The 14,734-nt window shown below is 41.6% G+C and overlaps 1 protein-coding gene and 1 long non-coding RNA gene across 4 annotated transcripts in view; both read left to right on the top strand.

Annotated features, from left to right (window-relative positions):
- Positions 1 to 2,076, top strand: part of LOC139548860 (F-BAR and double SH3 domains protein 2-like) — a 48,531-nt gene extending 46,455 nt beyond the window's left edge. Inside the window, exon 20 of the mRNA XM_071358798.1 lies at positions 114 to 2,076. Coding sequence (XP_071214899.1) covers positions 114 to 200 — 87 coding nt within the window. The 3' untranslated portion in view covers positions 201 to 2,076. The remainder of the gene's footprint in view (positions 1 to 113) is intronic.
- A 581-nt stretch (positions 2,077 to 2,657) lies between these two features.
- LOC139550303 (uncharacterized) lies at positions 2,658 to 7,726 on the top strand. 3 transcript variants are annotated; one of them, XR_011670008.1, is made up of 4 exons: positions 2,658 to 3,726; positions 4,185 to 4,254; positions 4,473 to 4,589; positions 4,711 to 7,726. It is a non-coding gene; the product is annotated as an uncharacterized lncRNA (long non-coding RNA). The 3 variants fall into 3 exon arrangements; XR_011670004.1 differs by lacking the exon at positions 4,185 to 4,254 and having other exon boundaries at positions 3,032 to 3,726; XR_011670012.1 differs by lacking the exon at positions 2,658 to 3,726 and having other exon boundaries at positions 3,733 to 4,254.
- The last annotated feature ends 7,008 nt before the right edge of the window (positions 7,727 to 14,734 follow it).

The following is a 14,734-nucleotide window of genomic DNA, read 5'->3' as shown; positions in this document are numbered from 1 at the left end:
TCACCACACACACTGTATGGATACTGACCCTTGTCCGGTTTGAAAAGACTCGTTGTTGAGGTTCCACTTGGCGCTCAAAGGAATAACCTAGCTTGTTTGTATGTTATGGACAGGTCCGCGCTGCTCCGCCGCCCCCCAAGCCACAGCAGCCTCGTGGCCAGGTGAAGAAGAGGGAGGAAGTGGAGATCACGCTGGTGTAACGACGCTGCCGTGGCTGCCACCCACAACCAGATCAGACCTGGTGGATCCAGGTCCCTGACCGACTGACCCCCCCCCCCCCCCTCCCTCCAGGGAGAGACAACAGGCTCCAGAGCCCCTGAACCAACCAGGGGGTATCCCCACTCCCCACCGGAGAGGCTCCATGAGGTGGCCCAACATTTGGTTTGTCTCCCTCCACACAGTCCAGAGCCAGTAGGGCTGAAACGTTGTGCGGTGCGGAGAACCCAAATAATTGTGCAATTGACACCGTTTCCAAATTCCAACCCCACATCCCATTTTCTAGTTCTCTTTATTATTTTTCTCTGTTACCCATCTTTTTCCTTGGTCTTTACCTCTTTTTCTCTGTGCTGTATTCTAACACTGTGTTTTCTTGCGCTCTCTACCTCTTTCTCTTTTTCTCTCTCTGGCTAGCTCCCTCGCCTTCATAACTGGGAATTGAGCAATGGGGGGGTCTTGCCTTGTTGTTCGAGCAAGATATCGCCATTGGATTACTAAACAACAAAGTGTTGCTAATTTTGTGAGAGGATTGTACATCTCTCACAATGTTTAAAAAAAAACACAGCTAAAGTCCAAGCCAGATCTCTGTCTGGTTCTTGGTAGATTGTGTTATTGTGTTATTGTTGTCTCCGCACATTTCAGGGAAATTGACAACACGGTAGAGGCGGGTATCACTCCTGTACCTGAAATACTTCTTTAAAAAGTGTTTCCAACATTTCATAAACAAGGGAAAAGTGGCAATTTTGGAGGGGTGTAATTGTTTAAGATAGGAATAGCCCCATTGAGGGTAAAATCTGGGTCACACTGTGAAACTAGAACAAAACTGCCCCTGACACGTAAATTTACTACTCTTCTAAATGTATTTGTACAACTTCCTTGTGTTAAAACTTGGGACATTTCAAGATTGCCAGGGGCAGTCTATAGTGTATGTATGAGTAAATGTAGACTTATTTTGAGCTACTTTTTGTTGTAAAAACAAGGATCTAACTATGTTGTCATCAATACTAATCTAGGCGTAAACTAGCCAATGCTGGTTGCTGGTGAGAATAGTTTTTTCAGTCAGGAATGCAGACTGGGTCGCAGTTCAAGATGGAAAGCATCGCAAGGTGATTTGCAGTTGTGCGGTGCATCCCTGGGTCAGACCATGAGTCAGACGTGCCTTAAAGTTCCCGGAGGAGAATCACCATAGTTCCTAATTACCTACAGGAAATGTGAACTGACTGAAATACTGAAGCACTTTTTTGATATTCTGTTAAAGCCCTTTTCAGTATTGCTGCTTGGTCTCTCTCGTGGTTGCTGCATTGTTTGTCTACTTATTTCTTTTTTGCTCCATCTATATCGGTATGAGTATTGTTCTCCTTGAGAAATGCATTTGATTTATGTCGCCAAAAAATATATATTTGTTTACGTTGGGAGGTATGATTGATTTTATTTGAAGTATGCTTTTTAATTGTATCATTTAAATATTAATAGTTTACAGAGCTTTGAGATGGATAGCTGTGCAGAAATTTTACATTAAGGATTAAAACATACGGAAACGTATAAATTGTTGATCATAGGAAATCAGGAATCTGTCAGCCACGTTGCTGTGTTCTCGTTGATCTCCTTGAGATTTGAATGTCAAACTTATTTTGAAGTTTACCCTGTTATATTGAAAAAGTACATGTGGTTGTGAAATACTTTGACACAACCATGAAGTAGTTTTTTGTCATTATGTTCCTGATTTATTTTCAGTATCTTCAGAGATACGGTAGAAACAAACGGCCCATTCTGATGTAGCATCTGCAGCAATTCTAAATTATTTAATTGGATAGATTTCTTTTTGTTAAAATAAATATGGAATAAAATTTGCTGAAATCACATTTTGTTCTGTTTTATTCAACATTTCACAAAATAATCGTGGGTTTCCATTAGATGCCACAGACACGAAGTCAACATTGGCTATAAACTTTCACTCAACGTAAACAAAACAACGGAGATGATCGTGGACTTCAGGAAACAACAGAGGGAGCACCCCGCTATCCACATCAACGGGACAGCAGTGGAGAAGGTGGCAAGTTAAGTTCCATCAGCGTACAAATTGAAATGGTCCATTCACACAGACAGTGTGGGGAAGAAGGCGCAACAGTGCCTTTTCAACCTCAGGAGGCTGAAGAAATTTGGCTTGTCTCTTAAAACCCTCAAACTTTTATAGATGCACAATCGAGAGCATCCTGTCGGGCTGTATCACCGCCTGGTACGGCAACTGCACCGCCCACAACCGCAGGGCTCTCCAGAGGGTGGTGCGTTCGGCACAACGCATCACCGGGGGCAAACTACCTGCCCTCCAGGACACCTACAGCACCCGATGTCACAGGAAAGACAAAAAGATCATCAAGGACAACCACCCGAGCCACTGCCTGTTCGCCCCGCTTTCATCCAGAAGGAGAGGTCAGTACAGGTGCATCAAAGCTGGGACTGAGAGACTGAAAAACAGCTTCTATCTCAAGGTCATCAGACTGCTAAATAGCTACCACTAGCACAGAGAAGCTGCTGCCAACATACAGACTTAAAATCATTGGCCACTTTAATAAATGGAACACTAATCACTTAATAATGTCACTTTAATGTTTACATATGTATACTGTATTCTATATTATCTACTTTATCTTAGTCTATGTCGCTCTGACATTGCTCGTCCATGTATTTATATATTCTTAATTACATTCCTTTACTTAGATTTGTGTATTAGGTATTTGTTGTGAAATTGTTAGATATTACTTGTTAGATATTGCTGCACTGTCGGAACTAGAAGCACAAGCATTTCGCTACACCCTATAGCAATAGCATCTGCTAAACACGTATGTGACCATAACATTTTATTTTATTTGATCATAAAATATTCATTAAAACAATTCGATTTTTTGTTTAAGGTTAGGTATAAAACTTTTTAATAAGATAAATTGTAGAAATAGTCATGGTTTGTGACTTTGTGGCTGTGGTAACTAGTGACAACCAGAATTGTGGCAGGCTGGTTTGGTCTGTGTATCTTCCATTCATTGGTTAATTGATTCAAAAGACGACGTGAAAAAACGAAAACGGCTCGTTTCTGAATTTGAAAATCGAAAATCGGAAAATGGCTTTTTTCCTTTATTGGGTCAAAAAATGGACATGGAATAACAGAAAACAAATAACACTTTATTTCCGATTTTCGTTTTGTTTGGGGGGATGTTTACAGCACAAATGATTTATTGTGTGACAGGAAGATAAAAATGCTCATGTTAGCTAAGATGCAGAACTTCTCATGAAGTTAGCTTGCCAATAGAACAATCTCTACATCTGCACAGAGTTGGTTTGCAGTAGCTGGCTAGCTAGCACTGGCTGGCTACTGACTAGCTAACAGGCTGGCTAGCTAGCCCTACATGACCACTGGCTATAGTCATGCTAACTAGTAGTAGCAAGTGGAAGTAAGTTAGCCTCTCAACATGCTACAAGATTAAGCTGCCCGGCCAGAGCTACCTGCTGAAGAAGGTGAGATTTCTCCATTTCTTTCTGTAGCTAATTTAGCTAGACCTTCTGGCTGTGCTTAGTAACTGCTGTTCATTATTACTTAGTTAAAAGTGACAGATATTTACTATCTGGCACTTTGCAAGGCTAACTTTGCTATTGCTTACACATGCAACAATATCCAGTGAAGCTATATATCAAATTTTATTAGCCACATGCGCCAAATACAACAGGTGTAGACCTTAACTTTACAGTGAAATGCTTACTTACAAGCCCCTAACCAACAATGCAGTTAAAAAAACATGAATAATAAAAGTAACAAGTAGTTAAAGAGCAGCAGTAAAATAACAGTAGCGAGACTATATACAGGGGGTACTGGCCAGTCGAGGTAATATGTAAATGTAGGTAGAGTTATTAAAGTGGCTATGCATAGATAATAACAGAGAGTAGCAGTTGGTGTGTGTGTGTCCTGAATGTTACAGCAGGAGAAGGGCACAGTATTGCATCTGAGCAGATCATCATGAACTTCATGTAGTTACATCAGCCGATACAGTAAGTTAAAATGTGCCTTTTTATTGCTATGGGTATACTTCACAAACATTCTACCTGCTCACTACAATTGGCCTACTTCTTGGAATGTATGCTTCTTGGAATGTATACCCCTTGTCTGGGGGGGAGGGGCTGATGATCAATGATACAGAGCCAGTCTGATATTACTTGATTACTGACCCTTCCCTCCATCTCTCTCTCTCTCTCTCTCCCACCCACAGGACCATTCATACAGTTCAGTCACTCAGCCCTATCCAGTCGACATGATATTCTCAAGGTCCTGCACTACTGTCTCCTACAACACCCTGATGCGAAGCAATACGCCTGGCCCCATGACTGTAAATCAGCATATCTCTTTAATTCTGCTGTACCCTACTGTTCTGAAAGAATATGACTATTTTAAATGGAATGCTCAACAGTGATTTATTAATCTCTTCTCTGTCTTGACCATTCTCACAGTTCACTCACAGATAGTATGTAGGCTGGTTGATGGCACCTGCAGGCCTGTTTGAGGAACAACTGGACAGAACATATCAGAATGCTTGGACCTCAGCTGAGATCCTCCCCTCCTCCCCCATCTTTCAAGGAAAGCCCTTTACACTTCCTGTTATGCATGATGCTCTCAAGGTGTCTCCATCTCTCATGTCTTGTGGTAGTACCTACAGTGTATTCAGAAAGGATTCAGAACCCTTGACTTTTTCCACATTTTGTTACGTTACAGCCTTATTCTAAAATGTGTTAAATTGTTTATTTTCCTCACAAATCTACACACAATACCCCGTAATGACAAAGCAAAACGTGTATTTTTTTTGCTCATTTATATATATTAAAAAAAAAATGTTAACAGGAACATCTACATAAGTATTCAGATCCTTTACTCAGTACTTTGTTGAAGTACCTTTGGCAGCGATTACATCCTCGCTACAAGCTTGGCACAAGTCCGGGCTCTGGCTGTGCCACTCAAGGATATTCAGAGACTTGTCCCGAAGCCATTCCTGCATTGTCTTGGCTGTGTGCTTATGGTCATTGTCCTGTTGGAAGGTGAACCTTCAGCCCAGTCTGAGGTCCTGAGCCCTCTGGAGCAGGTTTATATCAAGGATCTCTCTCTACTTTTCTCTGTTCATCTTTCCCTCGATCCTGACTAGTCTCCCAGTCCCTGCCGCTGAAAACCATCCCCACAGCATGATGCTGCCAGCACCATGCTTTATTGTAGGGATGGTGCCAGGTTTCCTCCAGACATGACGTGATGCTTGGCATTTAGGCCAAAGAGTTAAATCTTGGTTTCATCAGACCAGAGAATCTTGTTTCTCATGGTCTCAGTCTTTCGGTGCTTTTTGGCAAACTCCAAGCGGGCTGTCGTGTTTTTACTGAGGAGTGGCTTCTGTCTGGCCACTCTACCATAAAGGCCTGATTTGGTGGAGTGCTGCAGAGATGATTGTCCTTCTGGAAGGTTCTCCCATCTCCACAGAGGAACTCTGGAGCTCTGTCAGATTGACCATCGGGTTCTTGGTCACCTCCCTGAACAAGGCCCTTCTCCCCGGATTTTATTATTATTTTTTTTTTTTTCACCTTTATTTATTTAACCAGGTAGGCTAGTTGAGAACAAGTTCTCATTTGCAACTGCGACCTGGCCAAGATAAAGCAAAGCAGTGTGACACAGACAACAACACAGAGTTACACATGGAGTAAACAATAAACAAGCCAATAACACAATAAACAAGTCAATGACACAGTAGAAAAAAGAAAGTCTATATACAGTGTGTGCAAAAGGCATGAGGAGGTAGGCAATAAATAGGCCATAGGAGCGAATAATTACAATTTAGCAGATTAACACTGGAGTGATAAATGAGCAGATGATGATGTGCAAGTAGAGATACTGGTATGCAAAAGAGCAGAAAATTAAATAAAATAAAAACAGTATGGGGGTGAGGTAGGTAGATTGGGTCTGCTATTTACAGATGGACTGTACAGCTGCAGCGATCGGTTAGCTGCTCAGATAGTTGATGTTTAAAGTTGGTGAGGGAAATAAGTCTCCAACTTCGGCGATTTTTGCAATTCGTTCCAGTCACTGGCAGCAGAGAACTGGAAGGAAAGGCGGCCAAATTAGGTGTTGGCTTTGGGGATGATCAGTGAGATACACCTGCTGGAACGTGTGCTACGGGTGGGTGTTGTTATCGTGAACTGAGATAAGGCGGAGCTTTACCTAGCATAGACTTATAGATGTCCTGGAGCCAGTGGGTCTGGCGACGAATATGTAGCGAGGGCCAGCCGACTTGAGCATACAGGTCGCAGTGGTGGGTGGTATAAGGTGATTTGGTAACAAAACGGATGGCACTGTGATAGACTGCATCCAGTTTGCTGAGTAGAGTATTGGAAGCTATTTTGTAGATGACATCGCCGAAGTCGAGGATCGGTAGGAAAGTCAGTTTTACTAGGGTAAGTTTGGCGGTGTGAGTGAAGGAGGCTGTGTTGCGAAATAGAAAGCCGATTCTAGATTTGATTTTGGATTGGAGATGTTAAATATGAGTCTGGAAGGAGAGTTTACAGTCTAACCAGACACCTAGGTATTTATAGTTGTCCACATATTCTAGGTCGGAACCGTCCAGGGTGGTGAGGCTAGTCGTGCGGGCGGGTACGGGCAGCGAACGGTTGAAAAGCATGCATTTAGTTTTACTAGCGTTTAAGAGCATTGGATTGCTCAGTTTGTCCGGCCGGCCGGCCAGCTCTAGAGAAGTCTTGGTGGTTCCAAACTTCTTCCATTTAAGATTGATGGAGGCCACTGTGTTCTTGGGGACCTTCAATGCTGCAGAAATGTTTTTGTATCCTTCCCCAGATCTGTGCCTCGACACAATCCTGTTCTACGGACAATTCCTTCCACTTCATGGCTTGGTTTTTGCTTTTCCAAATCATGTCCAATCAATTGAATTGACTCCAATCAAGTTGTAGAAACATCTCAAGGATGATCAATGGAAACAGGATGCACCTGAGCTCAATTTTGAGTCTCATAGCAAAAGGTTTGAATACTTATGTAAATAAGGGATCTTATTTATTTTTATAGATTTGGAACATTTTCAAAAAAATAGTTTTCAATTTGTCATTATGGGGTATTGTGTGTAGATTGATGAGAAATGTTTTCATTGAATCAATTTTAGAATAAGACTGTAACATAACAAAATGTGGAACAAGTCAAGGAATCTGAATACTTTCCTAATGCACTGTATAGATGACTCTTAGACAGTTTCAAATTGTTTGCCTGTGAATGGTTGTCCACATCAGGTTATTTATGTGTTAACTTTGTGTTTTAATACTGCGTCCCTCTCATAGAATTTGCATGATCCCTTAACTGCCACATGCTCTTTCTCTCTACAGGATACATTAGGGGGAGTTGCTTTTCTGTTGGCACCCCCTCATTCTATGTTTTGCTCACTCTTGTTCAACTGCTCTTTGATTAAATCAGTTTAATTCCATGCTTAAATTTGCTTCAAGTGGGTTTTTTACGTAATGTTGACAGATGGCACTTGTATGGAGGAATGTGGGGGGAGAGTGGATAGATGGATGTAGATGGGTTTGGTTGAAGAAACTCCCTCTCCCCTTCTCTTGATGAGTAATACAAGTAAATGTAATTGCAGCATTTTACCTGTGATCCAAAATCAAATAAAATTTTAGTTTTTAGCTTATACAATATAAGACAAAATGAGGTTTATCTATTCACTACTGACCAAATGCGTTCACCAACCACTTCAAGCTAGCATTACCTGTTTTTAGGCCTGTTTTTAAGTCTTACGGTAAATCACTTTGGATGAAGTGTTCAAATATGATACAGGCTGTATTATTATTCTTATGTACAGACAACCCACAGCACGACAGACCACCATGGCCAGGACTGAGCAGCCCAGCAGCTTGGGTTTGGCTAAATAGGTATCTCCCCTGGGCATGTTTTCAATACAGACTCCTTTAGTCGTACTTTATTCAAATGAGGCATCCAGACCTTATGAAAGTTGCCCAGTATACCCTTAATCTGGTAATAAATCAATTCTAGTGATATATAACGTGACATTGTGAGAGGATAACCAACCTTCCAATTAATGGCATGCATTACTTAGCCGCTATAAATGCTTGGTTATACAGTTTCTTCAGATAAGTCTCCAGTATCAACATTTTCCAAGCAAACAAAAACAGGAGAAGGGAGAATCCTTAGACATACTGAGATAAAAGAACATACTCTTTGCTAGAATTCAGCCAGCCTTCACAAGACAATAACATATGCAAATATATCCCTTTTGTGTTTTACACCTCCAGCAGAGGAATTACATTTCTGAGTGCATGATATTCAGTTTCACTGGCAAATAGTACATTCTACTGATGGTCTTAAACTGCAGTACTTTATGTCTGAGATGAACATGACTGACATGAACATGACTGGGCATTCAAATATATCTGTATCCATTCATCATCATCAATAGCTTCTACCAGGTCTTCCTCACATTTTTGTTTGACATGTTTTGTGTCATCTGGAAAAGCCTCTATCAACCAAATTTTGGAAATCAACATTGGAGGTTTGTCAGACTGCCTTAAAATAACATCTGGCTTGTCCAGTGTTTCACTACACAGAGGGAATAAAGTGTATCTGCAAAAATTCATCTCACCTCCATCACAAGCTGGTCTTCCCTGGCTGCCTGACCCTGCTGAGACCCCTGTCACCATCTGATCCTTCTAAAATGAGGCATGACAAAGAATTATCTTGGTGTATATTTATACATTATATTATCCAAGAATAGAATCAATGGTTCAATAATTGAATTGACCATTACTCTCAGATCCCAGAATGTAGCTTTAGCTGCTGTCCTGTAGCTACTGTAGTTCTACCCATCAATTCAAGATGGAACTTTGTACCATTCACTGATATTGTTAATATACTGCAAAATTCACCTAAGCTCCGTAGACTGGTCTTCCCTGACTGTCTGATCCTGCTGGGACCCCTGTCACCATCTCACCCTGCTAAGACATGATGAGCATAGTGTTGTGTACTGACTGCACTAGAGTTGAGATCCCACGGGATGCCTGAGGGACCAACAGAGATCATTACGGCGGTCTGCATTTTTCATGCTGCATGTTGGAGCGGGCGGTCAGACAGACAACTGTGGAATGAAAATATTTGGTGTCCTCCCTATTGTATTAAAAGCACATTTTTCACATTTATACACACAGAATTCGCTGCTTCAACTTCAGTAGCCTACCTCTCATATTTGGGCGTGAGAGTATAAGCGTGCTTAGCAAGTGTGGTCTCATTGAAATAGAGGCTGCGGTCCAAACACTTAAAATACACCCTATCCCCTCAGCCCTCAAATTAAGTGGACACGTCTGACGAGTATACACTTGCAGGGCGAGGAAAGAAGGAATGATTTTTAAATGGACCACCCTTGGCCGGAAATTCGTCACTTGTTCATCCCGCGATGATTGTGTTTTCAGTGCTTTATATGGGTGCTTTATATGCGCTACTTATTAGTATTAGTTTTTACTTACACTTGTATGTTGACTTCTCAATTTATGTTTTTAAGTTTTTGCGGTCTTAGTGGATGTACAATCGTCGAGAATTGAATTATGGGGAGTTTCAGGCCCCGGAGTGAACATAATTGTACACTCGCAAAGCCGACTAAAAACGAGTTTACATACACTTAGGTTGGAGTCATTAAAACTAGTTTTTCAAACACTCCACAAATTTCTTGTTAACAAACTATAGTTTTGGCAAGTCAGTTAGGACATCTACTTTGTGCATGACACAAGTAATTTTTCCAACAATTGTTTACAGACAGATTATTTCACTTATAATTCACAGTATCACAATTCCATTAGGTCAGAAGTTTACAAACACTAAGTTGACTGCCTTTAAACAGCTTGGAAAATTCCAGAAAATTATGTCATGGCTTTAGAAGCTTTTGATAGGCTAATTGACATCATTTGAGTCAATTGGAGGTGTACCTGTGGATGTATTTCAAGGCCTACCTTCAAACTCAGTGCCTCGTTGTTTGACATCATGGGAAAATCAAAAATCAGCCAAGACCTCAGAAAAAGAATTGTAGACTTCCACAAGTCTGGTTCATCCTTGGGAGCAATTTCCAAACGCCTGAAGGTACCACATTCATCTGTACAAACAATACTACGCAAGTATAAACACCATGGGACCACGCAGCTGTCATACCGCTCAGGAAGGAGACGTATTCTGTCTCCTAGAGATGAATGTACTTTGGTCCAAAAAGTGCAAATCAATCCCAGAACAACAGCAAAGGACCTTGTGAAGATGCTGGAGGAAACAGGTACAAAAGTATCTATATCCACAGTAAAACAAGTCCTATATCGACATAACCTGAAAGGCCGCTCAGCAAGGAAGAAGCCACTGCTCCAAAACCGCCATAAAAAAGACAGACTATGGTTTGCAACTGCACATGGGGACAAAGATTGTACTTTTTCGAGAAATGTCCTCTTGTCTGATGAAACAAAAATAGAACTGTTTGGCCATAATGACCATTGTTATGTTTGGAGGAAAAAGGGGGAGCTTGCAAGCCGAAGAACACCATCCCAACCGTGAAGCACGGGGGTGGCAGCATCTTGTTGTAGGGGTGCTTTGCTGCAGGAGGGACTGTTGCACTTCAAAATAGATAGCATCATAAGGGAGGAAAATGATGTGGATATATTGAAGCAACATCTCAAGACATCAGTCAGGAAGTTAAAGCTTGGTCGCAAATGGGTCTTCCAACTGGACAATGACTCCAAGCATACTTCCAAAGTTGTGGCAAAATGGCTTAAGGACAACAAAGTCAAGGTATTGGAGTGGCCATCACAAAGCCCTGACCTCAATCCTATAAAAGATTTGTTGGCAGAACTGAAAAGGCGTGTGCGAGCAAGGAGGCCTACAAACCTGACTCAGTTACACCAGCTCTGTCAGGAGGAATGGGCCAAAATTCACCCAACTTATTGTGTGAAGCTTGTGGAAGGCTACCCGAAACGTTTGACCCAAGTTAAACAATTTAAAGGCAATGCTACTTCTGACCCACTGGGAATGTGATGAATGAAATAAAAGCTGAAATAAATCATTCTCTCTACTATTATTCTGACATTTCACATTATTAAAATAAAGTGGTGATCCTAACTGACCTAAGACAGGGAATTCTAACTAGGATTAAACGTCAGGAATGGTGAAAAATTTAGTTTAAATGTATTTGGCTAAGGTGTATGTAAACTTCAGACTTCAACTTTAGGTTAGGCTAAGTGGCGGTTCTAGCTTGTATGGCTCCCTGGGCGAACCCACCCTTCAGTGCCCCCCACTTGAGCATCAATACATTACCCATCCCCCAACACTGTCAACCAAGAGTCAAGACTAAACCAATTCACCTTGGTGGTGTGCTGACTGGTTTTATATTATTCTTAACGAAAAAAAAATGCAACAATATGTCTGTGAAACTATATATTCACAGTATTATGAATAAATTGTGGTTTATTTGGTAGCATTTCGTAGTGTGACTGATGTTACTAATTGCATTAGTACTGTACAAAGTTAGAGGTGTGCTATTTGATAGATTTGCTCCGCTCCCCCTACCTCGGGCTTACAGTGGGGAGACCTGAGGTCAACCTACCCCCGCCCCCCTCCCCATCTCGTACTTCTGAGTGGGAGACCTTCCCAGGCTGTAGCCTGCCAAGCTCACAAACTAGAATCAAGGTGCCCACTCCGACAAGGTTATTGACCCACATTCCCACACGGTGACATGATATCATTGACTTGACATGTAAATGAGCAATAGAAAACCAATCAAATCAAAATCAAATCAAGTTTATTTTATATAGCCCTTCGTACATCAGCTAATATCTCGAAGTGTTGTACAGAAACCCAGCCTAAAACCCCAAACAGCAAGCAATGCAGATGTAGAAGCACGGTGGCTAGGAAAAACGCCCTAGAAAGGCCAAAACCTAGGAAGAAACCTAGAGAGGAACCAGGCTATGAGGGGTGGCCAGTCCTCTTCTGGCTGTGCCGGGTGGAGATTATAACAGAACATGGCCAAGATGTTCAAATGTTCATAAATGACCAGCATGGTCAAATAATAATCAGGAGTAAATGTCAGTTGGCTTTTCATAGCCGATCATTAAGAGTATCTCTACCGCTCCTGCGGTCTCTAGAGAGTTGAAAACAGCAGGTCTGGGACAGGTAGCACGTCCGGTGGACAGGTCAGGGTTCCATAGCCGCAGGCAGAACAGTTGAAACAATCACACAAATGTCACCATTCCACATATTTTTGTGCAGGCACCCCATGGGCGTGCGCCCATGTCGCCTATACCTAAATCCGCTACTGGTTAGGCTACTATGGTGAGCAAGCGTTGCGCCTTTTTCTTTTTAAAGCAGTATCGATTACCCATTTATTTGTCTGTGCTTACAAATCGTCCTCCTAAAAGGTAAGTTATATCCTATAGGCCTATGCAAAACATAGCAAGTGTTGCTGTCCCGTGCATCATGACAGTGACCTCTACTGTGCACCATGACAGTGAAACTTATAACATTTGAGCTGTTTATTACTGTTTCACTGTGAAAAGTAGGGATTTAGTTAGGGAAACTGACAGATCAATAATGTTACATTGCCATACTGATACACTTGTTTAGTTTTTTTTCCTGTTAAAAGGTAAGTTATATCCTATAGGCCTATGCAAAACATAGCAAGTGTTGCTGTCCCGTGCATCATGACAGTGACCTCTACTGTGCACCATGACAGTGAAACTTATAACATTTGAGCTGTTTATTACTGTTTCACTGTGAAAAGTAGGGATTTAGTTAGGGAAACTGACAGATCAATAATGTTACATTGCCATACTGATACACTTGTTTAGTTTTTTTTCCTGTTAAGTTAAACAGCCGTTACATTCCCAGCTACATCAGTCAACTAAAGAGTAGACACTTTCTGCTATGCTCTCTTTTACAACTTGATGAAAAAGCACAACACATACACACTGAACTATGTTAAACTCTCCCGTGCTAGTCCAGCCAGCCTTCCAAAAGCTTTGCCTTCACACAGCCTAACCGACCGCTCGGAGGCGTCCACATGGTCCTAAAGCACACCAGTGTATATATTTTTTTACACATTGCAATGATAAAACTGGGAGGGCCAAAAATGCCATTTCGGAATGTGGGGGGGACATGACCCCACTGAAAGTTGCACCAATGCCATGGAACCTTTGGGCCAGCATAGCACCCATCAAAATTATAATGTCAAACACCCTACGATACCCTTTAAACCCAGTCTCTACTTTCAACCGTGTACCCTTTTATCATTAGGCTATCCTGTCGGAGCAGCAAGAACATTTCGGTACTAAAGTTGCAAATAGGTAAAACAATAATGTCTGTTTCATTACCAGGGGCAAATGAGCAAGATTTACTACATTGAAATCAGGACTGGGATTGGTGGGTTTTACTTTGTTTTACTCTGAGCCAAAAAAACAACTGGAAAATGGGCTATATGCTCACATTACCCTTTGAAACATCTAACTCCATACAAGTGACATTTGTCAACTTTCAGTAGAAGGGGTTGCCCATTACTTCCATCTAGTGGATTAAAAAGTGTACAACAGTATTCTGTGCATACACACCAATTCATCCATATTTGAGACTTGACCCAGGATTAGGGCCATGTTTTATTTATTTTTTGGCACTTTGCTTTCACTGGTATTTCCAGTATGATCCACTAAGTTTGCTGCAGGTAGAAAATCCTAGGAAATATTACTTAACTGAGACAACCTGTCACCAATCATCAATGTCTGGTTGTGCATGTGTATTTGGTGGTGGGGTGGGGTCGCCTATGCCAGGGGAGGTGAATCTTAATCACATAAAGCCTATTATTTGGCAGAGAATACTATTTGTAGATCAGTGACTTTACACCTCACTTTGCTCAAGCTGTTCCTCTCCAACCGACTCAGACGTTGTAGCTAAAAATGTTGCAGTTAAAGGGGAGGGTCAATGAAACCAATTAAGTATATTCTAGAAAATTCGGGGGGTAGCCTCGACCGGGACTTGAACCCTGATCCAGCGACTGTCAATCCAACGTCTTAACTCAGCATTTCCAAAACTCGGTCCTCGGGACCCCAATGGGTGAGCATTTTGTTTTTTGCCCCAACAGATTCAAATGATCAAACCTTGATTAGTGAATCAGCGGTGTAGTGCCAAAACGTGTTTGTGAATCCTTGCCTTAACTGTATGCAAACAGGTTTGGACCACAAAAACCCAACAGTTGCTAGCCAGCTAATACAATCCACCTTTGTTCCGTTTTTGCTGAGTTTGTTCTTGTGCAGGGCTGGGCAATTCCAATCCTCGAGGGCCTGATTGGTGTCACAGAATGCAAACTAAACTAAAACTAAAACGTACAATACTTGACGGAAATAAATAGAATTGTATAACATTCCAGATCAATTACATTTTGTACGTATTTCAGCTATTCTACCTAACGCA

The sequence above is a fragment of the Salvelinus alpinus genome, chromosome 1, assembly GCF_045679555.1.
Source record: "Salvelinus alpinus chromosome 1, SLU_Salpinus.1, whole genome shotgun sequence".
In the NCBI taxonomy this organism is placed as follows: domain Eukaryota; kingdom Metazoa; phylum Chordata; class Actinopteri; order Salmoniformes; family Salmonidae; genus Salvelinus; species Salvelinus alpinus.
The sequence above is the reverse complement of the archived record's forward strand: the minus strand, read 5'-3'. Positions and strand labels throughout refer to the sequence as shown.